This window comes from Columba livia, chromosome 1 (assembly GCF_036013475.1).
Source record: "Columba livia isolate bColLiv1 breed racing homer chromosome 1, bColLiv1.pat.W.v2, whole genome shotgun sequence".
Lineage (NCBI taxonomy): Eukaryota > Metazoa > Chordata > Aves > Columbiformes > Columbidae > Columba > Columba livia.
This window is the reverse complement of record NC_088602.1, coordinates 103,096,963-103,122,315: the sequence shown is the minus strand read 5'-3', so window position 1 is coordinate 103,122,315 and position 25,353 is coordinate 103,096,963. Positions and strand designations below refer to the sequence as shown.

Genomic DNA, 25,353 nt, shown 5'->3' with positions numbered 1-25,353 from the left:
ATTAGAATTAATTGAATAGGCTCAAAATTATTAATAGAGAAGAAAAAATTCAGGTGAAATAGAATTCCCAATGCTGGCAATTTGCAAGGCTGCTTCAGGATACCTGAGAACAAATCGGCAGAGCCATCGAGAGCTTGTGGTGAATGTTCATCACGCCGTAACTTACGTGTTTGATTCAGGGCAGGGAAGCCCCAGCTTCAGCTAACCAGAACTTATAAATACCAGGTAGCTCCTGAACAACCTCCTCTGCAAAGGTGGGGAGCCTTTGGTCCTGTGTGGGGTTTCTTTGTTTTGGTTTGTTTGTTTTTCCTAACAGGCCAATGATCTTTCCTGCTGTGGCAAATCTACACTTCAGCTGACTAAACTGCAGGCAGGCCTTGTGAAGCGTCAGTCAGAACCTTTTAGTCAAAAATCAAATAGCATCTGTGTTGCATGTTTTTCATTCAGAGGCCTTTTGGGTTTGTTTCTAAAGCAGTAACAGAACTGTTATTACTCCTTGTTTTAAGCAAACCCAGCAAGAAAGCCTCTGTAACTTCAACACAATCACTATGGTTTTGGAATAAAGGAAAATTAATGCGCCAAAATCTTCAAAATAAACAAATACATGCAAGGTTTTAAGTCTTGCCTAACTGGAAAGAAATATGGACAGTGGAATTTTTATGAATTGGGGAGAGGGGAGGGCTCTTTTGTGTGTGTGTGTGTTTTGGTTTAGAAATACAACTTTCTAGAGACAATATTTTGTGAAATGAAGTCTCACTCCTGCAAGAGGCTTTTAAGGGTCTGGCCTGGTTTTGGTGTCAAACTAGAACATGTCACAATCACAGACCCTCTATCTTACAACTAATATGGCCTCTCCTCAACTTTGTAAGACTCTACAAAAAGGTCATGCAACCCATTTAATATATAGTGGTAAATCCAGCTCTCAGGTGAAATCAGTTATCTAAATCACCTCCTTCCAAAAGGTGTATTTACAGTCAGAAAGGGTGCAATTACAGACTGCCCAGGACTTACCCGGCACTGTGGATCATCTTGACTGATGAGAAGCAGCAGCACTGAATTCCTGGAGTACCCACCAGATCACAAATCATCAGTCTCGGTGCCACAGGTGTAAGAGATGGTGCAGTACTGTCAAAACCAAGCAATTCTTACAAATAAATAAATTAGTTCTATGCAATTATTTCAGGCAGGTCCTCCTTGTCATGACGTCAGGAAAACAACAGAATAGTGGCCACTGTCAGTTGTTATATCTACCGTCTTCTGACTTTTTGTTCTCCATTAGCATAAAATATTTTATCTGGACCTAAACTTTTAAAATTTTTTTTATAAGCTAGCTTTTTAAAAAAATAGTTTCAATTGCAACGAATTCTAAAGTGAAAGAATCAAATGCTTGATTAAAATACAAACTTATCCTAAAAATTTTATAAATTCAGTTTAGCAAAAGGAATGCAAAACTAAATTCTTACACGTTTGCTGATGAAAGTACAAAACCAAAGCGGCAGTAGGTTTTTTAGACCAGAATGTGTTTAGTGACTGAAACTGTATGTGAACAAAATACAGCCGTAGCATAGCTGCAGAGCTTTCAAGTTTCAAGATTATGGTGAGCTGTTACAATCAAGATAATTGAGAAGACGTACTAATAAACAGAAATGGGCTGCATACCGATGCATGCATTTCAAATTCTCCACCCTCTCCCAGAAAGGTGCCTTTCTATAGAAGGTTGCAGCAGAAGATGGGCTTTCGTAATCCAGATAACTCCACAACTACTGAGGGTAAGCAGGAACGCCCGTAATCAAGACTACAAACCAAAAGGTGATCATCTGCTGTAGCATGTAAAACTACCCCTACTATAACAACGTTCCACTTTAAAGAGAAAAGCAATAAGCTCAACATCCAATGTCCTGCTTCTATACCAGAAACTGCACAGAATATCCACCACCTAAACAGGACTCCTGCTCATATAGGCCGTCAACATTCACAGGAATAGGGTTTGGACCCCAGTTTGATATTCAGCAAGTGCCTAATGAGAATCACATCGATCATCAAAAAGAGAACTCCAAAAGCCCTGGAACAAATCTGCCATAGCTATGAGTTGAAGCTGAAGACCAGAAACAATTGGACTATGAAAGCAAAAAAGCTGTATTTTAAGAATGTTTCCTACTACATACAAGAACAAATGCAGGATGTGATGTTTGCTTGGTTTTATTAATTTATTTTTGCAGGAATCTGCAACTCTGAGTATGCACTTTCTGGAGGTACCATGCATGCATAGCCTCTGAATGCTTTTATACAATTTCATCTCTTAGTAATAAGTTCATTCACAGCATACACAGATCTAGAATGTAGACACCATATATACAGGATTAAACAAGATCGTGTCTTCCTTTTTTAATGAAAAAATTTAACAGGGTTTCACACAGCAGGAAACACGGATTAGATACACTGGTGCCACCATAAATAAATAAGTTTCAAGAACACAGGTTTTTAAGGTCGGTTTCAAAGGTACTGAAAATCCAGGATTATAATATTGCATTAACTCCATTGATTTCTGATTACTCAAAACCAAGAAAAATATTTGCATTAATATTTATGGACATAAACAGGAATGAAAGTCCCAAACTGAAGAAATCTGGCAAAATTCAGTAATGGCTAGTTTCATAAAATATTGACATTTTGAAACAAAACAAATGCAGCAGCACATAGAGACAGTACTAACTATGAGATGTGATATCTGCGCATGTCTTCTTTCTTTATGGGATTTAGAGTCACTGCAGTATAGGGCACAGAAATTCTGTGGTGCCAAAGAAGCTGATAAATTGTTTATGTCCAACTGTCCACTTCTCGTCAGGATAGTAATTTTCACATTCTAGGGTATACCACTGAATTTTAAAACAAAAACTATCATCCTGATGACAAGCTTGTTTTAAACATATTTAATATTCTCACATTCCATTTTACAACATTCGTCGTTTTTATTTTGTTTTGTCCCCGTTTCAACTCAAGTATCTTTATTTCAGTTTCAAGGGGTTTTACAATCAATATTATATGTAAAAGTATTCAGAAATGGAAATGAGAGATGTATAACTGGGACAGATAAAATGATTGAAAGAAAAGGGTTCTTTTAAAAAAATGTGATTTAGTAGCATATCACAATTGGAAAGTACTGAGACCAGCTCTTTTAAGAATTATTACACCTTTTCACCACACCTCCCATTTTTCAAGGGAAACACACACATACCACAGACACACAGATACACAATTCAATCTGATCTAAGACTACATTTTACAAAGTACTTCCTTTTGCTTGACTTCCCACCCCTTTCCTCTTCACCCAAACAAGATGAGTAATTACATCAAATTAAAAGTAGATCCAAAGTTCAGGATTTCTTTTGGTTTGCTATGTTCTGAATCATTTTCCACAAGCCCCACTCTAAATAAACTTGTAAAGAACTACAGTAGTATTCTATAATTAAAGGGAATTCATCTTAATAGCACAGTAAATATAAAATAAGCTTTATAAAATTTCAGTGAACAGTGAAATCATTTTGAATATCTGAATGTTCAAGTCAGTTACAAACTCTATCACTCTAGTAGCGTGGTTGAGGGAAAGCTCAGTCATTAAGGAAAAAAGAAAACACAGGTAGTGCATTAACTCAACACAATAGCATCAGCATCCCACCATTCACACACACACACACGTTTTATACAATACAGTGCATTTTGTATGCCAGCTGACATTAGGGTTTTATGTGCATTCAATAAATATTACATAGACCAATCTTTTTGGCATAATCTACAATTCAGTTGGGCTGTGAACAGCGTCACCTGCTTTCAGAAGGAAAAAGGATCTTCCAATATTCAAAACACAATTTACATTCTAATAAACTAGAAATATTCAAGCACCATGTAAAGTCTGTACTATTAATGTCTGAGTGTGGGCATTTACAAGTAAAAGAATACAACAGAAGGGTTGGGTTTTTTTTTGTACAAGCAACAAATGAGAGTAATTGAAAAACTGAAGTAAAATTATTGGTAAGAAAGTATATTCATTTGCAATTTAACAGCACTCATTCAGTCTTGCAAAAAGTATCTTGCTGTCACAGCAGCCTTCCTTCTCTCCCTCTAGTGAAGTTATGACAAAGATTAACAAGTCTCCGTTTATGGTTATTACAGTTCAGGGAATTATCGGACTGCATGCATTTCCCCCCTGCCGCCTCCTTTTCAAAAGTAGCATCTATTCTGTCTGAAAATGGCACAACTGTACTGATGCATGACACATCTACTCTCATTTGCTGTCACTTCAGTTGCTATCATTTTGTAATTCCAGCAAAAACAAATGCTTCTAGAACTTCAACAGAAGTATAAATGAACAGAAAATTGAAATAATACAAAGGCATCACAATAGAAAAGTCATGAAGTTACTGGCATTGTTTTGAGTAATTAATTATACAGCTGATAACAGCAACAGTACTGCTTATCCTAAGTATAATGCTTCTGCTCATCTGTTTTCTAATTATCTGTTTTGTCAGACTGTCCACTTACATGAACAAAATTAGTATTTGCCTTCTAACTTCATTTGACAGCAATTTTTTTACCCCTTTTCAGATGTGACGAGCTCGCCACATGGGAAGGGAATGGAGACTAGCTCTCTCTGATGCCTTTGACTTTGTTTTACTCATCAGTGACGCACACTGATCGCTGGAGATATCTTAGCTTATTTAAAATTACACTGAAGATTTAATTAGTGCAAGAACATATTGAAAAATGCCAGATAAAATATTGGTTCCTCATCTAAGATCACAGTTTGGTTTTTACTGTTATCTTTATAAACTGGTGGGAGAGAAGACACTAGATTGAGCAATGCAGTGAATCTTCCCTCACCCACCCCTTACAAACGCTGCTTGATTTTAAATAAGGATTCAGACATATGATTGTTCTACCACAGCTGAACATGTTATCACACATCAAGTGAATTGTGGTAATTGACCATATGGATGTGGCTGCCATCAGCTAAGAACAATTTAAAATGAAGTAGTTTAAATCTCTTCTGGTAAGGTTTAGCCAGCACACCTTGCCTGACAGTTGCAAAGTCAAATACCACAGCTCAGCTGATGTGCTTAGTTGTGTCTTTGAATCTTGACAAAGTTACACCATAAAAACTCAAATGCACTGTACCAGCCTCTGACCAGTACACAAGAACATCCTACTCAGTCACACAGTTGTGTAACATAATCATTCAGCCGCCCGAACTCAAGTTCGATTTCACAAGTATTGAGTGCTTTATTACAGCAACCTGAACTATTCAAATGAATTGAACATCACCTTTATAGTACTGTATATCATACGCATAAAAGTACCAGTATGATTTTCAGTTGCAAGTCTTGTGTTCTTCAACCCACAGCAAATATTTCCTGACCAAAATAAAAAGAATGCAGTATGTATTTTTTCAGGATCTGGCATCTATTTTATACAGGCTGGTTTATTAACAATGTGCAAATAAACCTTTACTGAAGAGCAAACTGATTAATTAGTTTTCAGCTAATTTTGAACTGGGGCACAAAGTACCTTCTGTGCTGTAAACATTGTGAATTCTTCACAAATGGAATCTGAAAAAGCCTCAGGAACTGGGTACAAATTCTTCTCACACACAGCCATGGCTAAGCTCAAGTCTTCCTAACTGAATTTGGAGTAGGCTATTTGGTATGTGTCACTGTGCTGCTGCAGAGCACAGGCTCCAAAGATTGTTGTATATAAAAGCATACTTTTAGCTTTGAAACACGACGGCCTAATGAAAGCATGCAGCAGTATTTTCATCCATAATACGGTAGAATTCATTCTTAGTTTGTTACCAGTGTTGACACAGCCAGGTGAGCACTGTACAAGCAAAAGGGATTGTAAAAAATTACCTCTGATTAAACTCTCCATGACACTCATACGGTATCTCATTTAGTCACCTTAGGTTACTATTTCAAACAGCAATTTTTTGTAGACATAAGTTACCCTGAAGAAAAGCAGCAATTACAAATACCCTTCTCCTTGTTTTTATACATTACAAAATTTATCGTTGCATTTACCTGTCTTCTTTTTCAGTAGTTTACAATCTAGAAGCACAGGGAGCCTTTGTTTTCCAGCTAGCTGTGGCCAGGTTAAGTCAGTTCTGGCTCTTCAGTTTTTCTGGTTAAGTGTAACATTTCACACCATTACTGAGAGTCCTATAACTTTTTTTCAAAAAAACCCCAAAACAAAACAGTATATTTTTTTAGAGCCACTAAGCAGTAGCTAGAACCACAGGACTGAACACCAGTAGTTATTTGCTTTCCTGTATACATTCTTCCCCAAATGAATCCTTTTGCATTTTCAGGTTTCATTTTCTGCTTTGCTCACTGCAATGGGATAAGAAAGATTTTCACCCTTAACTTCTTTAATTTTACTGTAGCGCAAGCAGAAACATCTTAACACATTACTCCCACCCCTTGCAAGATGAAGATTGTTGACTGGCAAAGGCCAGGTGGATGGACTGAAAGGTTCCCCATGTTTCCTTCTCCTACAGCTGTCAGCTTGAGAGCCTGTTTTCAACCCAATGCAGCCCCTTCTTGATCTTCAGGTGTAGCGTGGCATTTCACATTGCTCACAGCGATTTAGTGCTGGGTGATTTAGAAAGGTGCAGCTATCACAATTCCATGGAGCCCCCTCAAAATCTTCATCTCTTGGCTGAGTCCGTGAAGTCTGTTTGGAGGTGTTTTGATGCTCTAAAAAAAAAAACAAAAAAACAAAGGAAAACACTTTTTCTTATTTCAGAAGAGACAGATGATAGGCAAGATCACACTACTCGTTTGTCACCTCATTAAACATTCTATCTTAAAATGAATGTGGAAACCCTTCCACTTAGGTAATGCTGAAGGTCTTTTGCTAAAGCACCTCTAGTTCAGTTTGTGAAATCTGAACATTTAAAGTATTTCACTTCTGTAAAGAGTCACTTAACCACAAAAAGTGCAGTCACCACTGTTAGGTCACTGACACTGTTGAAGCTTTAATAGCTTAAAACATACTGAGAAGTTTGTTACTGGCACTGCAACACTTTCTTGTTAAGAAACTACTTCATAGGTTTACATACAGCAGCCTATTACCAAATTCTAAATTCCAATAATCCTATTTTACCTGAAGTGAAAGACTACTTCTAACTTAGTTCCTTCAAACACTCTGACAGACAATATATTTTCCGCATCTTTTACTAGCATTTATCCAGGCTGAAGAAAATACAATCTAAAAATTAAATGGTACACATATTCCAAAACAAGATGATCGTTCTTCTTCCTCATGGCTTTGCAGCAGGGATGTCTGTACGTGCATCAGCACTTATGCCTACTTTCATTCATAAAATCATTATGTATGCAAATCATACTTTAGGTATGAACCCATGGAAAGACTCGGTTTTCCGATATCTCCTACCATCACTTCAAGACCTCAGGTTATCCACTAAAAGTGACAAATACTTCTAGGATATGGAGTTTACAAAATGTTAATATTCAAAACAACATTGGCATACATATCTAGAAGGTAAGGTTAAGACACCCATCTGCTAAACCAACATCTGTATAACAGCTTAATTAAAATAGAACTTACACTGTAAAAAAAATGACTGCAATTTGTAATTCAAAGTGCACACACTGCTGTCATCTGCTAAGAAATCTAGCAGATGGCTGATGACAAAGTTAGTACAAACAGTATTAAGGTTTGTCTTCAGAGACATACATAAAGAAAATAAAAGCAACCTCCTTGCTTTGATGTAAACTCTTTCCAGTCCAGAAGCTGTGTAGTCACATTAACAGTGCTTGGCTGCAACAAAGGAAGCAAGTAGTGTGGGTACTAGACAGCATTCATGTCTACTAGCCAGACAGCAGCATAGAGCAGACCCTTGTCTGAGCCTACCCGTCTGTCTGCCCCACGCCTTCAACAGCTGAATATAAAGGAAATGGAATTTTTGAAGAAAAAAAAATTTGGATGATTCCATGTTAAAAGCAAAACTCAAGAGTACAGTACATCAGCCCTAAAACTGATCTCTAAGAAGCGCACAGACAAAACCGGGAAGCTAGTTATAAAAGTCGTACAAAGCCTTACACAGCACTATGTCTCCAATTGCCAAATAAAAGAAATTATTTCATGCAAGTTTTGAGTATTATATTGCTTTGAAATAATAAATCAAATAGGCTAGTGTAATTAAGAGGATCTCTTCAAGCATGGCAAACAACAGTGACTTAAATCAACCATATGACCACTGCAATTTAACGTGAATCCAAGCAACTACCTTCATGACTCTGCTCAGCCGCTGCTCCCGTGTTTCCTGGACACTACCACCTATGCAAGGGACAGATCCCAGTACTGTTGTGGGGTTTTTTTAACCACCATGAGTAGTTCTGGGTCTTCTCCTTCTTTTAAATTCTCACATACGAAGCATTTTGCTACATTGAAGGTTAAAATACTTGCTTCGAAAGAGGTGGAAAAACTTCCTTGTATGAATTCAACTGCAAAAACCTTTGTGAAGCGCTTATCAGCAGCCAGAACTTATTTACAAAATTTGGCTTTTCAAGTAGACTATATGATTACTAATTCAGAAGACTGACTTCTTTTCTGCTAACAACTTCAGTACATGCTAGTTACCAGCAAGAGGAGACACAATATTATAATCTTATAACACATAACATTTTCAGAGAAAAGACCACTGTTCTCCCTATATTAGAGCAGAAGATCCCAGACTGGTTATTTCAGCAGAAAGATACAACCTGTTTAAAAACTTCCACTAACATTTGGAACCATTCTTTTAACAGATTTCAAGAAGTAAAAAAAAAAAAACAAACCAAACAAAAAAAAAACCCACAGAAAAACAGGTTCAAAAATACCTGAGACAAAAGGCAGGAATCTGTGCCAAAATCCACACTAAATCTAGTGGAGTTCAGAAAGCCATGGAGCTACACGGCCACTAGGTGTCTGCTTAGGGTGAGCTGAGTCACTCTGGGGTGCACTGACCGAATCTCCACTGGACAAAAGTGAGACCAAATACATATCTCCTGTGCTTACATAAAACTTAAGTGCCCTCAGCTGGATATGAATCCTAGATACTGCACCATTAATACAAGAAAATTCTAGAACTCGGTAATGAACTTGTACAAATGGGACACTGGTATCTCTTTTGACAAATGTGAGGAAATGTGTTCTGTCTTAGTCCTTAAAATGTTTGAAGCTCTTGCTGTGCTAAAACTTCAGGGCTACTGTGAAATTCATACTCTGCACAAAAACTAGGTAAAGGGTAACCGGTCAAGTTAAAATATAATTAAAAATATACATGAAAAATTTTAAAAGCTGCTATGACCAATTAAACTTGCATAAAAGATCTCAACTAAACTATAAAATCCTAACAACATGTATTAGACAACAGCTAAATAAACCTGACATAGAGCTTTTAACCTAGAAGTATTTTAAAAAACACAATTAGGAAGCTCAAGTTAACACTTAAAAGTTTGTCTACTTTCAACCGTTTTTCTAATAGTGAATAACAGTATTTACAAACAACATATTAACAGAACATTCATTTGCAACAAACTGCCCAAGGAAAACAAGTTGTAGCAAGGATTACTGCACTTAGACAGAAATGTTCTGGTTTGGTTTATATATAGAGAAAAGTTATAATAATTCGAATTGTTTCTTGTCATCACAGGGTACTTTTTTAAAAAATGAACAAAACCCAGAAGCTATCTTAATGCAGATGAGGTAACTTGATGCTTGTTTTTTGACGTACCTTTTTTATATGGCTTTGGTGGCACAACAGGACCAGGCTCTATGTTATCATAGAAGTTACATGTGGCTTTCGGATCAAAGTTTCCTGTCAGAAAAGTAAGAAAGAGTAACTCTCGGGTTATTCACATGCCTATGCCAGTGATACAGAACATCTAGAAAAGGAGTGTCAGACTCATTTTCACCAGGGTCCACATCAGCCTCACGGTTGCCTTCAATGGGTCGAATGTAATTTTAGGACTATCTATGTAGGAGTAGTTATATTTATACAGTCCTAAAATTACATTCGGCCCTCTGAAGGCAACTGTGAGGCTGATGTGGCTCCCCAGTGAAAATGAGTTTGATCTAGAGCATTCAGATTTTATCCATCGTTTTATTATGACATTATATATTAGCTTTTTGCCACATATTTTCAGTTTTGTGTCGATTTTAATGATTTTTATAGGCTAATCCCATACAGAAGAATCAACTCCAGCTCAATGTTCTGTCTTGCTTTATAAATATTCTGTAGCACACAGTCTTGGTAAAAAAGGAGGACTATGCATATTCTAATCTATTTGTAGTAATATTTATGTCAAGTTTATATTGCAGAGAGAGGACTTCTAAAGACCTAAGTAGATTCCTGTTTGCCAGCTTCTTGGTTGCAAACTGTAGTTGTGTTTCGAATTACACAGTCAGACCCTTTGTCATGAAAAAGTTAAAAATTTAAGTAAAGAACTTTCACTAAGGAGTATTTTTTTTTTAATTTGCTCTTAACAAAGTAACTTTTAAGTCACCACTTTCTTGGTAATGTAATATAACTTGTCCAACGAAATATTACCAAGTCAAGTTTGTCAGGTAGCAACTGAAAAAGACACCTTTTGGGGTAAGTTGATACTGATATTTAAAGAGTCCAAGTATCCACCTTTCAGCACATAATATATTAGAATCATAGAACCATTTAGGTTGGAAAAGACCCTCAAGATCATCGAGTCCAACCATTAACCTAAGTCTGCCAAGTGCACCACTAAACCACGTCCCTAAGAACCTCATCTACGCATCTTTTAAATACCTCCAGGGATGGTGACTCCATCACTTCCCTGGGCAGCCTGTTCCAGTGCCTAACAAACATTTCTGAGAAGAATTTTTTTCCTAATATCCAATCTAAACCTCCCCTGGTGCAACTTGAGGCCATTTCCTCTTGTCCTGTCACTTGTTACTTGGGAGAAGAGACCAACACCCTCCATGCTAGAGCCTCCTTTCAGGTAGTTGTAGAGAGCGATAAGGTCTCCCCTCAGCCTCCTTTTCTCCAGGCTAAACAGCCCCAGTTCCCTCAGCTGCTCCTCATCAGACTTGTGCTCCAGACCCTTCAGAGCTCTGCTGCACTTCTCTGAACTCTCTCAAGCACCTCAATGTCTTTCCTGTAGTGAGGGGCCGAAAACTGAACACAGGATTTGAGGTGCAGCCCCACCAGAGCTGAGTATGTGAGAAAATAACTTCTTTGGTCCTGTTGGCCACACTATTTCTGATACAAGCCAGGATGCTGCTGGCCTTCTTGGCCACTTGGCACCAACACCACCAGGTCCTTTTTCGCCAGGCAGCTTTCCAGCCACTCTTCCCCCAGCCTGTAGCACTGCCTGGGATTGTTGTGACCCAAGTGCAGGACCTGGCACTTGGTCTTGTTGAACCTCATACGACTGGCCTCAGCCCAACGATCCAACCAGTCCAGATCCCTCTGTAGTGCCTTCCTACCCTCAAGTAGATCAACACGCCCACTCATATCTATATCTTGTTTTTAAAAAACTATCAGTTCCGTACCTCTAGATTGAAGGAGATCAACTTCTTTCAGTGTACAGTCAACATTTATCTGGAGCTGTCTGTTGAGGCTTCTCAATCTGGTCATTTCCTCAGGCTAGACAGAGAAAAAGCAAAATAGTAGGTGGGGGAAAATCAACATCTTATCTGACACAGAAATCACATTGCTATATATTCATTAACAGAGAAAGAATAGCCAGGATTCCACTGTCTGTCCTGTTTCTCCTGCCCAATTTATTCCCTCAAAATACATTATTCTATTGGCATTTGAAGAGGAAATGAAACCAAACTAAAAAAAATGAACAAGCTAGTTAATATTAAAATCCATTAGTAAGAAGACATAGATGAGCTCAAGTTTATAAAACCATACACCTTAAAAAATTCTGTATAAATTGATGACTTGCTACATGAGTTCACATCAAGATGATCAGGAAAAAGAATATGAGCTGCACTCACATTAATTATTACTTTATTATAACCGAATAAGGTCAGAAGTTTATTTGCATCACCCCAAGGAGTTCCAACATGCCAAAAATTCCAGTCCAGTATATTTAAATTGTTTGATGCTGCAAGGCAGTAATTATTCTTAACAGAATAATCAGTTAAGTCCATATACTTGGATATCATTAAGAAACCCTACGTTACTGGAAAACAAAGTGTTCTTAATGCTAGCAGCAGCGATTATTAACACATATGCAGGAATAACTAACTTACCCTAGGACACATTCCAGCAGCACAGACAGAGTCACAAAATCACAGAATGTTTGAGGTTGGAAGGGACCTCTGGAGGTCATCTGGTCCAACCTCTCTGCCCAGATGGCAGCTTTTGAACATCTCCAAAGATGAAGACTCCACAACCTCCCTGGGCAATCCATGCCAGTGCTCAGTCACCTTCATCGTAGAAAAGTGTTTCCTGATGTTCAGAGGGACCCTCCTGTGTTTCAGTTTGTGACCATCACCTCTGGTCCTATCACTGGGCACCACTGAAGAGAGCCTGGCTCTGTCCTCTTTGCACCCTCCCTTCAGGTATTCATATACATGGATAAGATCCCCTCGAGCCTTCTCTTCTTCAGGCTGAACAGTCCCAGCTGTCTCAGTCTCTCCTCACAGGAGAGATGCTTAATCATCAAGTGATGGTGACCAGCCTGTAGCTCCCTGGGTCCTCCTCCTTGAAGACTAGAGTGACATCTGCTCTTCTCTAGGTCTTTGGGCACTTCTTCTAAACACCATAATCAAGGATTATCTACAAGGACAGATGCCTTGTGGAGACATCTACCAGCTCCCTCAGCACTCATGGGTGCATCCCATCTAGGACCATGAACTCATGTATGTCCACTCTGCTTAAGTATTCCCTGACCTTATCCTCTCCACCAAGGGTACACCTTCCTTGCTCCAGACTTTTCCCAGTGTCTCTGGGACTCAGGATTCATGAAGATCTCTGTAAAGACTAAGGCAAAGAAGACATTAAGTTTCTCAGCCTTTTCCATGTCCTATGTAACCAGGTTCCCTGTCACATTGAGCAAGGGGCCCACATTTTTGCTTAGCCTTCGTTTTGTCACCTATGCACTAATAGAAGCCCTTCTTTTTGTCTTTGACATGCCATGCCAGATTTAACTCCACCTGGGCTTTGGCTTTCCTAACCTCATCCTTGCACACTCAGGCAGTGTCTCTGTATTCCTTCCCAGGAACATAGGTGCCAAATGCTGCCCTCAGACATGTGAGACATACAGCAGCCATACTAGTTAAGCAGCTAACAGCCCCTATTATGCCTTCCAGCCTACATCTGTATGCATTTTTTATGTCAACACAGTAAGTCCGAACTGATTTGGCTAACAACGACACAATGTGGAAGTTATTTTTCAGTCAGACGAATTCTCTTATCAGAGCCATGCAGATGTTTGGGCGCGAGTCACCTGCAGCTGGAAGTCGCACAGATAGGAAGAATCAACAGGGAAAAGAGGAGAGAGAAGTGCCAACTAGTTGGGACACTGTCACCACTGGAAAGTAACTTGGCACATTCTGTAGATACCAAATAGGAAATAGATTGTCAATGAGACGCAACTACTCAAGCAAAAATGTACCGTAATATAGAAAAAAAAAAAAAACTTTAAAAAAATGTGAAACCTTGCTGCAGGATCACCAAGCTGTATACAGCTTGGGCTCTTTACACAGACTTGGACATACACTTTTATAGGTTATTAGGAAAGATCTATTTAGTTCTGTGGTCCATAAAACCACATGTATACAAATTTCGGAAATTCTGTTGTAAAGACTAAGAAAGCTGGATACATACCTATTTCTTAAATAATAAGAACTGTTTTACAACAAACCAAGAACTTATAAAAAATCATCTCCAAAGACTGAAGATTTTATACTTCAAAATATTTTTTTGCATAATACTTCAGTTCACAAAAACATAAAAAATAAATTTGTATCTTGAACTAAAATACTAACAAATTGCTTACTGTTGGAATTGCAGTTGTACAGCTAACTCTTCGAAGCCGCCTCTGCATTAGATCATGCTCCATACCATTGACTTCAGCTTTCAGGCGTTCAAGCTCTTCTTTCTCAAGCTTCAGTTCCTTTGCTAATCTCTCCATCCTTGCTCGCTGATGTAACAGCAAGGCTAATGTTTTACATGGAAGAAATAGTTACTAACACACAAAAACCTGGAAAACCAAATTATTAACTTATGTTTAAGGTTCATGAGTGACCTTTCTGGAAAAAAAAAAGTGATCATAAACATGCAGCCATATATCAGTGTGAAGACGCTCTCATGCCAAATGAACTATAATTTAGAACAAAGTTCTTCCAGAATAAAAACACATTTTAGACAGTAATTTCAAGTTGATATTACCATTTTGGCCAAAGCTTCTTTTTTTGCATTTGGTCTTTCTCATCTCAAAAATACAAAGGCACCTGTACAAGGAGACAGCTTCTCAGGATGAAACAGCATCCTAGTTACATTAATACTGTACTGACAAAAAAAATAAATACCAGAGGTAAGATCAGAAGGTAACATACGGATCTTATCAGCTGCTCAATAGCAGCTGATACACTAGCCTTGAAACATTAGCCAAATGTCAGTCCTGAACTGTTTTTTTTCACTGTTTTTATAAAATTACACTATTAAAACTTTATGAAGTCTTAGCTCTTCAGAGAGTACTGTAATTCTCAATAATATAAATTCCCCAGGCAAAAAACTATAGAAGGCAAACTATAGAACTTCTATAAAACAGACTACAGAATCCAGAAAATAAAAAGCAGGGGCAGCTCAGGTGCTTCAGTGTCTTTAATTCTACAATAGAACTGATTTGCTGTCCTCTCACCTCTCTCTGCTGTTAAACATTCTCTCGTATTTTTGTCATGGCACTGAAATTTATGACTCTCAGTCACAAGGTGGTGTTAGGCTCCCAGAGCAGCAAAAGAAAGCATTTTGACTAGCTAAAAAATAATATTCAGTTTCTGTAGGAAGTGTGTTTCTGATGGAAAAACAGTCAAGTTAATTAGTATAATGCTTAGTACTTTCTGATCTGGTTGTTTTTACCCAATTAAAGTCTACTAGGACAGAGAAAAATAAGAGACATTTGCTGCGGGTATTCAGACGAGCACACTGCTCGTATAATGATGTTTCAGCAAACTGTTCAAATGTATGAAGATGCTGTAGAACATGCAAAATGATATTTCATACAAGGCACCAACCAGCACCTGGCCTTTTATTCACCCCTATCCAACACAGGCAGAGAAAAAACACGTATGTCAAGAATATTTGCATGCTAGAAAAAAAAAAAAATAAAAAAAAATTAAGCAAAAATATGATACAGCTTACTGGGAAGCCACAAATAAAACCAAGTCAGAAGCATGAAAATGACAATGTTTTTTTATCAGATGTCAGTATTCTGTGCAAAAATGTAGCATGATACTTTGGATTTTGTTTGGGTCCACCAATCCACAGCCCAAGAATAAACACTGAAAGTCTTATCCAAGAATAGCATCAGATGTTTTTATAATAATACAATCACAGAATGCTTTGGGTTGGAAAGGACCTTAAAGACCATCTAGTTCCAAACCCCCTGCCGTAGGCAGGGACACCTTCCACTAGACGAGTTTGCTCAAAGCCCCATCCAGCCTAATGTTGAACACTTCCAGGGATGAGGCATCCACAGCTTCTCTGGGCAGCCTGTGCCAGTGCCTCACCACCCTTCACAGTGGTGAAGGTGATCTAAACTAATTCTATCCTCTTTCAGTTCAAAGCCATTACCACTTGTCCTGTCTCTATATGCCCTTGTGAAAAAACTCTCCAGCTTTCTTGTGGGACCCCTTCAGGTACTGGAAAGCTGCTATGAGGTCTCCCCAGAGCCTTCTGTTCTCCAGACTGAACAACCTCAATTCTCTCAGCCTGTCTTCACAAGGGAGGTGCTCCAGTGCTCTGATTGTCTTTGTGGCCTACTCTGGATTTGCTTCGACAGGTCCATTTCCTTTTTATGTGAATGGCCCCAGGGCTGAACACACCTGAATACAGTTACCAGTAGTACTGAACAAAATGGTTCTCTTCTTTTTGAAGTAGCAGAAGTCATCCAAGTAGAGTTTAAGAGATCACAAAATTAAAAAAAACAAAACAAAACAAAACAGTACAGATACCAGGCTGTATGATTTTCCACTATGACTATCAAATCTTGTCTTTGTGTGACTCCTCCAACTTAACACCTGATATGACTACATTATTTAGCTTTGCATTATACTGTAGTACAACTCATCAAAAATGACTCACACTACAAAGAAACAGTGGAAATATAGACACCAGAATGGACTTTTCATAATGCTTTTCACAATGGTTCATATTCAAAGAAAATTAAATAAACTTGTTCGCTTTATTATGCTGTTAAATATACTCTTCTTTAGGACTCCTTTGTGGTAGTAAATCATGTAACATTTATCCTTCTACGATTTATTTCAGTGTGGCAATACCAAAGGCTGCCATAAAGTCCCAGCTGTGATAGATACTGCCACAAAAGCAGATGCCCCGAAACACATACACTAACTAGTTTTATTGGTTTTGTTTTCCGAATACACAAATCTAGTCAAAGATACAAAGGCAAAATCAGATTTTACATTTCAGAATATGTTTTTCTGTTTTGTGAAGCTACTTAAATTTTTCTCACATAACTAACAATCTCTAATGAAGCTGTAATAGGAACACTACCAAACAAAGCATATGGCCTAGGAGCTACAGACCTACTATTGTTCGTTTTCTCTAAATAACATTTCTAATTGGGTCTATCACATACAGAACAGCTCTTTGCTTGTGAGTTAGAAGACCTCAAAAGGTACAAAGCGAAATAAGACATCAAGAACTACAACACAGCATTATAACCATTATTTCAGCGCTCTAAAGCGAAAGGAAGGCTAGAAGGAGTAACGGAGGAATACTCTCTTTTCAAAACACAAATGCAGAAACAAGGAACACTTTAAAAATAATTGCTGCTGATTATCTTTCTGTCACTACGCCAAATAATTGGTCTGAATGCTTGCAGATTGATTCATTTGCTCAACTTTAAAAATATAAATATTTATATTTATAAGGTTACTCTGAGAAAAGCAGTTTTCAGCTAAAGGTGAGATTTCACCTTTTTTTAAAAACTAAATTACTTAATTCTTCGGTTAGACTAACCTTTCAAAACAAAAAATATCATTTGCATTGACATGTGAAGTAATTTTGGCTGCAATCCCACCTCTCTCTGATTTCACTTAATATTCTTCAATCTAAAACAAATAAATCAGATTCAAATTCCCTGCAGAAGTTAGTGCTTCAGGTTTTATAAAGTACCCAAGTACAGAACAAACACAAAAAATAATAAAATCCACATGTAAATTTATGACACAGTTCTTCAACGCAGAACTTACAAACCAGACACACAGTATATGAATAAACCACTTACTGTCATTAGCTCCAGTGTTTTCTATTAAGTAATTCCCCTAATATCAAAAGCATAGCAACTTTAAGAAATCTCAGAAATTCTTTATGTATTAGACTGAAATACACCATTTTTTTTTTTAATCATAACAAACTCTATGATTAGATGATTTTTGGTGCAATTTCTATTCTTCTCTGTACATGTTCAAAAACTCTCACTTAGTTAAGTAGCAAAACCAAGCCAAAAAACATTTCGCAATAATAAAATTTGCAGGGTGAAACATTTACCTTGAGTGTAAGCATAGTCATCTGATCCAGAACTAGAACTTCTCTGATACTTATGGCTTCCTTTTTCTCCTCCAGATCCTGGGATTACAGAAATAGGCTGAATAGGTTCTGGTGCTGCAGAACGCTCTTCTTGGTCCACTAAATTTAAAAGATTCTCAGTCGGCGCTCGACCTACTGTGATTTTAAAAATGGTTGGGTTTGGTTGAGATACCATTACCCTAGGAGACTGTGTTGGCGCACCTGTAGGTCCAGTTGGTTGAGTGTAGGTAATATATACTGGATTAACACTAAACGGAGGTTTGGGTTGACCCGACATACCTCTTGATGGAGAGCTTGAAGGAGGAGTAGTGGCTGCATACAGCTGGTGCTGGTTTCGTTGAGATGGTTGATTACTTATTGGTGAAGGACTTCTGTTCATTGCAGTCCCAGGTCTTTGTGGTGGCTCAACTGTAATTTCTATTTTATTCATGGAACCTTTGGATAAACTAGGTCCAGCAAAAGGAGGAAGATACGATACAGAGTGACCACCTTGTTTTTGAAAAGTCTGGGATGCTTGTTGATATGGATGGGGTGGGACAGTTGAAGGACTAGGAGGCATGAAAACATGTGAACTCTGATGACCCAGCTGAGGAGACTGAACTTGATGTTGAGGAGAGCCAAAGGGAGAGGGACACTGGGATGCCGGTGGTGATCGAAAAGCTGACTGAGGGATCTGTGGTTGTTTAGGAGAATACTGAGAAGGTTGGTAGTTCTGTTGATGGGGATAAACAGGTAGAGGACGGGGAGTATAATGTGGAACTGGGCCCTGTGGCGATGAATGCCACTGTGTATTCTGAGGAGTCTGTCGTCCTGAAGAACTTTGAGATGTTTGTCTTATATAAATAGAGCCAGGAGTCCCATAAAGATTGCTTGGAATCTGTGGAAGAATTTGTAGAGCTCTGGGTACACTCTGTCCAGAGGGGAGGTTTTGTGATACTGTAACAGTAATGGGATTTGTACTGTACCGAGGTATGTGCATATAGGTAGGAGGAGGGCCTTGCATAGCAGACGTGTTCATTCCTGGTTGTATGGAAGATGGCTGGGGAGGTGGCTGTGGAGGAGGAGTAGCTGCATTTCTGTTCTGGTCATTCATGAAAAATGGATTGTAACTAGGAGAAGCTGCCACAACAGCAGGAGCCGAATGTGGTTCTTGAACTAAGCATATCAGCTGTTTACCTGCTGTGCGTTGTGGATCAATATGTCCATCACTTGAACTATGTACCAGTGTACGACCACCATTAAGTTGAGCTCCATCCCCTGCATGATAGCTGGTATGAGGATGAATACCCAGATTAATGTGCAAAAGGCTATTTCTATTCATTCTGGTGTCATCAGGGCTATGGTACTCCATGTATAAGTATTTGTTGCTCTCCTGTGCAAGGGCTCGACAACAGGCATCTAGGTTGTTGTTGTTCTAGAAGTAAGAATGAACACCTGTTATTGTCAAATAGCAAAAGAAAAAGCCACTGCTCAGCATTCAACAAGCACTCAACTGAAGCTGTAATCAAGCCTAGCTTGAACGCAACAGGGGTTAATATTTCATAGACACGAATTTTGAAATAAAGGTAATACCTACTAAGTTATATTATACAAGTAGTACATAGCTCCCATTGCATCCTACAAAATGCTACGGTAACACTAGCTACAATATGGCATATTAAAAATTCACATCCAGTTTTGGGGAAAGCAATGGTTAGAACTCTTGGCATCTTCTGTAAGGAACAGGTATGTACAATTAACTAATTCTAATAACAAAACAAATAAAATTAAACTAGATTCAAGTTGCAAGCTCTGGAAAGTCAAAACAAAAATGCAGATGACATTTTAATTTTTAACTGAGTATTAACTGTTTTCACCTTTATTTTACTGTTTAGTTGAGTATTTCTCTTTATCTGAAAGTTTAAATACCCAACATTTAAAGTGGCATCTCTTGGTAGAACAGAATTTAGTGCCTTAAAAATGAAGTCAGAATAAATATTGCTTGAAAAAGTATTGGTAGTACCATAAAGTACCTTATAGTTCTGACATAATTTCAACTGCCTATAAGAATTTCAGGTTCAAAGCTAAGAAGAGGTTTATTCATATGTGTCCTTGTTTTGGCTGGCATAGAGTGAATTTTCTTCCCAGTAGCTGGTATAGTGCCATGTTTTGGATTTAGTATAAGAAAAATGCTGATAACACAGTGATGTTTCAGTTGTCGCCAAGCGGTCAAGGACTTTTCAGCTTCTTATACTGGCCAGCCAATGAGAGGGCAGGGAGTGCACAAAAGGTTGGGAGGAGACACAGCTAGGACAGCTGACCTCAAATTGGCCAAAAGGATATTTAATATCATAGGACGTCATGCTCAGTACATAAAGCTGGAGGAAGAAGGAAGGGGGGAATATTCTGAGTTATGGAGTTTGTCTTCCCAAGTCACCGTCAGGTATGATGGAGCCTGGCTTTCCTGGAGATGGCTGAACACTTGCCTACCGATGGGAAGCAGTAAATGAATCTCTTGTTTGGCTTTGCTTTTGTGTGTGGCTTTTGCTTTACTTATCTCAACCCCTGAGTTTTCTCACTCTGCTGATTCTCCCCCCATCCCACCAGGGAGAGTGAGTGGCTGTGTGAGACTTACGTGCCAGCTGGGGTTAAGCCATAACAATTATCAGTGAGGAAATCTAATAACCTCTGTAAATGTTTGATTTGTTCTGTGGTGCCAGCAGCTGAAACTATACAGGCAATAAATTATGAATCCCATCAGAAGTGTAACGGGGAACTCTCTCTCCTTTCTTACCCTCTCCACTCATTTTACCTTAACCTAGTCTTGTTAAGAGTAAGACACAAATGACAGATTTTCCAAAAGAGTAAAGTCACTAGAAAGCACTCCAGAGTGTAGATTTATTTTTTCTACTCATCAGTTTCTCATACAACAGCCTGTACCAGTGGTGGTTCAGTTTTAAATTTAAACAGTAGTTAGAGAAAAATTCACTTTAAGTTCAACTACATCTGGCCCTCAGCACCCTAACTTTGTCACATGTGATCCAAGACCGATACCTGACGTGATATACAGCAACTCCCACCAGAAGAAGTGTGTACATATTTATCTATACATACACACATACACTTCCGCGTTCCTTAGTATGCTAAAATTACCATTCTAAAGATACATTAATAATGGTTTCACTTCTATTTTAAATACTATCACTATATAGAATTTGTGTACATATTAATATTCATGTGGCCTTGCAATACAATATTTAACAACCTATCCATTGGTTGAAAAGTCACCATTACGTTTCTTTTCTAAAGGACTGATGCCTAGTCAGTCTTAATACTAAAGTGAAGATGACTTTCCCAAAATTTTGTATGATTTCACTGTCAGATGAACATACATGTTCACCACCTTCTCAAATGAAGACTTACCACTGAACATAACAGAAAAGTCCAGCATTTAATTACATATAGCTCTCATTCTATGGATGCTTCCCCCTGACTACTTCCCCTTCATGTCAAGCTCCCCTTCCAGACCCCTGTGGTCAATGGGAATATCCAGATGTATCACAGAAAAATTTAAAACCAGAACACATGGGAACCAGACTTTGTATTAATAACCAGCACCACAGTGCCAGGACAGCAGTCTCAAAACAAGTTAACCGCTACCATCAGCCACTTGCCATCTAAACAGGACTTCATATAGAGAATCCTCAGCTTCCTTAGGTAACTTCATCAGGGTGGAAAGAACATAGATAGGACAGGCCCTGATCTGAGCTTCTCATGGTATGGAATATATTTACCATTTCAAAGGACACTCATTTTTTGATAAGTCCAAAATTCACCGTTTTAAATCTAGAGCATGTATTGCAAAAGGTTAATGGAAACCAGGTCATGTATCTTAAAACAAATACAGAGTGGGTTAGGAAACAAATTCTGCACTTAAAAAAAAATGGCAGACATTTGCAATGTAATGTTAACTAGCTACCCAGAACACCATATTATAGATATTGAACACCATATGTTTCTGCAGCATTAGAAGTCCTTTAATTTTATCAGTCGAAAGATGTTTATGACTTAAACAGAGTTCATCAAAAGGATCATGTACTTAGCAGTACAGAAGAGATGACTAGAGTAAGTAAAGCTTTACATTGCAGGGCTTCCCCCGCTCTACATTTGTCTGCAAGCAAAAAAAAACACAATGCAAAAATTACAGCTGCAGTTATAAGTATACCTGCTCTTCTGCCAGGGACAAGTAAGATACAAACACTGCTGCATTACTTTCATATACAGCAGTTTATCACATTAGGTTCCACCTTAGCCACAGCCACACAAGGCCAAACCAGATCTTACATGTTTCTATTCCACTCCTGAATCTTGCCATCAACAGAAGGTATTCCCAGACAACCACAACTTTGAAAAATGAAACACGACTTTGAAAAAAGAACAGCCACCTGACTTGGAAACACAGAAGCAAAATGAAACCTTTGGACAGTGATGGCAAAAAGTTTTTTTTTTTTTAATTTTTTATTTTTACCTTTAGATTCCTAGCTAACGCTTGTTCCTTAGGTTGGAAGAATGAGTCACTGTTCGCTAAAATCTCCTCCAATAAATGTATGTTATTTATGCAGCCATTATCAGTAATCATACCATTAGCCACTTTCATTGTTCCCTGTACGCATACAGTCACAGGTTGCACAGACAAGGAAGAATAGTTAGTAGAAACACACCCATAAACATAGCTGAAGAATAATAAAGCCTTTGCACATAAAAGACAGGACAAAAATGTAAGTAGTGGAGTCTTTCACCCTTTCAAAATAAAACATGAAGAATTAAAACCTATGCTCCATGTATACTACTAAAAAGAATTTTCATACTACAAAAGTAAAATACACAGACTTTTAGAAACTCTTCACCATACCTGAAGCATGCACTGAGATACCACGCCTTCAGGTATCTCAGGGAAACGTTGTCGGAGATCATGGAGTACCTGCACGTCGAGTTGTTGACTGCCCTGCGCCATGCCAGATTGATGATGTTCCAGATTACCAAAAAATGGAAGTCAACAGGCCTTCCAATGATTATGGTCTTCTGAGGCTTCTGGCATTTTCTGTAAAAAAAGAAAACACAATCAATTATTTTTTAAGCCATCACAGCTTTTCCTTCTTCCTCAGCTGCATGTGTAGAAGAATTGCTATATTACATTTTTAGATCTAGATATCAAGAGAGACAATGGCTTAAACACAAGAATTAGAATTATCGTGTCTCAAATTCTAATATTAAAACATTAACGTATCACAGGTATGTATGTCTACATGACATTTTGCTAGTTCAGACCCATTGTGGTACCACATAGGTGTAACCTGCATAAAACTGAACTGTTATGTATTTACTCTCAGTGAAATTCTGAAGAATTTGTAGAAAAGTCTGAAGTTATCACAAAGAATTAATGTCTTTGTTATTTACAACATTCTAGAAATAACAGGCTGGAAAACTAAGTAACACAAATACCCCAAAATACCCCTCTAATAAAAGGGCTTCAACTCTTTCCTCTTTACATCACTACAAATCCAAGAAGTTGGAAGCCATTTTTGTGAAACGCAACAAGAGTTAAACAGAATTTAAACAGGCCTTTTTAGGATATGATAAGCATCTATTTAAGAATTTTGTAAAGCACCTATTATATTCATAATAACATGATTACTCACTAAAAACCCACTTTCTATTTCAGGATTTCTGTATTCAGCAAAGATTCTACCTGAAGTTCAGTACCCAAGAACTAGTAGGAGGCAAATACAGTCTGAGTCAACAAATGCTTTTCTCACTTGTGGTTCATGATCGCAGCAGTAATCAAAAGGTAGCTGAAGACAAAGTAAAGATTCACAATGACTTTGTATGAAGATGGTATCTGACATAGCCCCTGTAACACGTCTATTATTGCTAAGCTTTGAAAACCTTTCCAACATTACTACTCAGTTGACTTCCTAACAGCAGAGAATGTAGCGATGTGTTAAAAAACAGAAAGAACACCAGCAGAGCTGGTGTTCAAGTAACGTGCTAGCTACTCAAAACCCCAAGTTAATATCATGCTTATCTCAAGCTCAGTGCAATTGTGGGTGGCACATAGTATAGCTATTCCAGTCAGCTTTTCACTTGTTAGCTCAACTTCTAATAGCAGTCTAAAGCAGTATAATAGATTAACACAAATATATGCATGCCTTTATGCACAAATAAATTCCAACAGTTTGTTTTTTTCACCTCTTTCTAAACAGTACTTCCTTTCTCCGAAAAGGGACAAAACAACAACCACTACCGCCACGAAAACAAAAGTTAAGTCCACTCCACTATCTGGCTACCTTGTATTAATATGTGGACAGCTCTTAACTGACATCAGCATTCATTAAGTAACACATATGCTCACCAGAAGGGTTGGTCTCTGTCATATCTGATATACTCCAGTATCCAGTGCTACATCTTGTCACATCATACTCTTTCTCAATGCAAATGAGTCAAGTTTAAAGAACAGTGAGATATGTGAATTATCCTGTTGTGATTTAAGAAATACAATAAACTTACATCACATTCACAATGCAGATCTGTCCACTGCACTAATGCTGCAGACCCCTTTTATTTTAAAAGGAAATGAGTTACTACTGACTGCAAGAACAAGCTGAAACTCTGTATCTACACTCACAGTAGGGGATCTTTAATAAAACTTATTTTCTGTAAATGACAAGCAAATACCATACTCTGGAAGACAGACTACCACAAGAATTCTTGAAGAAAACCTGACAGCAATCAAGCATGTGTTTCCAGAGAACTCTCCTTTGCCCAGGAGACGGGATGAAGTGCAGTAATGGAAGAGTACCCTACCAGAATAAATTGCAGTTAAAACACCTGTGGAATAAGAATGACAGCACCTGAAACAGAAGATAATTTTAAGAATTTCATTTGCATGAGCAAGAGCCTTTGCATCACTTCTCTCTTCAAATGAAAATGCAATTTTAACATGGGTGAGCAGACTGGGGATTCATCATCAACACATAAAATGTTTTTCTATAACACTTTCAAAATAATGCAAACTAATAATTTCTTTGGTGTTTTTTGATCACTTCCTGAATATGTCTGGCAAGTAGAGGTGTAACACTCGAAGTAAGTGGCAGTTAAGGGCCACCTATAATTTTATCACAGAATTTTCTTCTAAACACAAATAATGGATAACAAATTTCCATTCCTGTTTTGAGGAGTTGAAGCCTCTATCCTTTACAGTTACACAGATAGCCTTGAAAATTCTACAGAAAACCCCAAATAATTGTCTTGAGAAGCATGGACACACATTCAGAATTCCTTGGATTCCATGGCTACACTACTGTAGAAATTTTTCAGCCAATACCTCAAAATTCACTGCCGACACATCTAGGAGCCCATCATTTTGTCCCGTTTCTTTTGCTTGACTTGCCTACAACTAACTGCACATTTTCCACTCTAAGCAGGCACAAACTGTCCAGAATACCATACTTGCTTCCCAAGTTGCTCCACAGCACCAGGCAGGTGGAGAAGCA

General features: G+C 38.1%; 1 protein-coding gene across 4 annotated transcripts in view; it reads right to left on the bottom strand.

Moving 5' to 3' along the window:
- Positions 1-2,183: 2,183 nt before the first annotated feature.
- Positions 2,184-25,353, bottom strand: part of TAB3 (TGF-beta activated kinase 1 (MAP3K7) binding protein 3) — a 49,575-nt gene continuing 26,405 nt past the window's right edge. For 2 of the 4 annotated variants that reach the window (XM_005508097.3, XM_065070540.1), the window contains exons 2-7: positions 22,713-22,901; positions 17,783-19,235; positions 14,046-14,206; positions 11,584-11,677; positions 9,791-9,874; positions 2,184-6,746 (exon numbers count right to left, since the gene is read on the bottom strand). In XM_005508097.3, the coding sequence (XP_005508154.2) occupies positions 6,598-6,746; positions 9,791-9,874; positions 11,584-11,677; positions 14,046-14,206; positions 17,783-19,235; positions 22,713-22,814 (2,043 nt within the window). In that variant the 5' untranslated portion in view covers positions 22,815-22,901 and the 3' untranslated portion in view covers positions 2,184-6,597. Of the gene's footprint in view, positions 6,747-9,790; positions 9,875-11,583; positions 11,678-14,034; positions 14,207-17,782; positions 19,236-22,712; positions 22,902-25,353 lie in introns of all 4 variants that reach the window. The other 2 variants (XM_065070562.1, XR_010473999.1) reach the window with 2 other exon arrangements.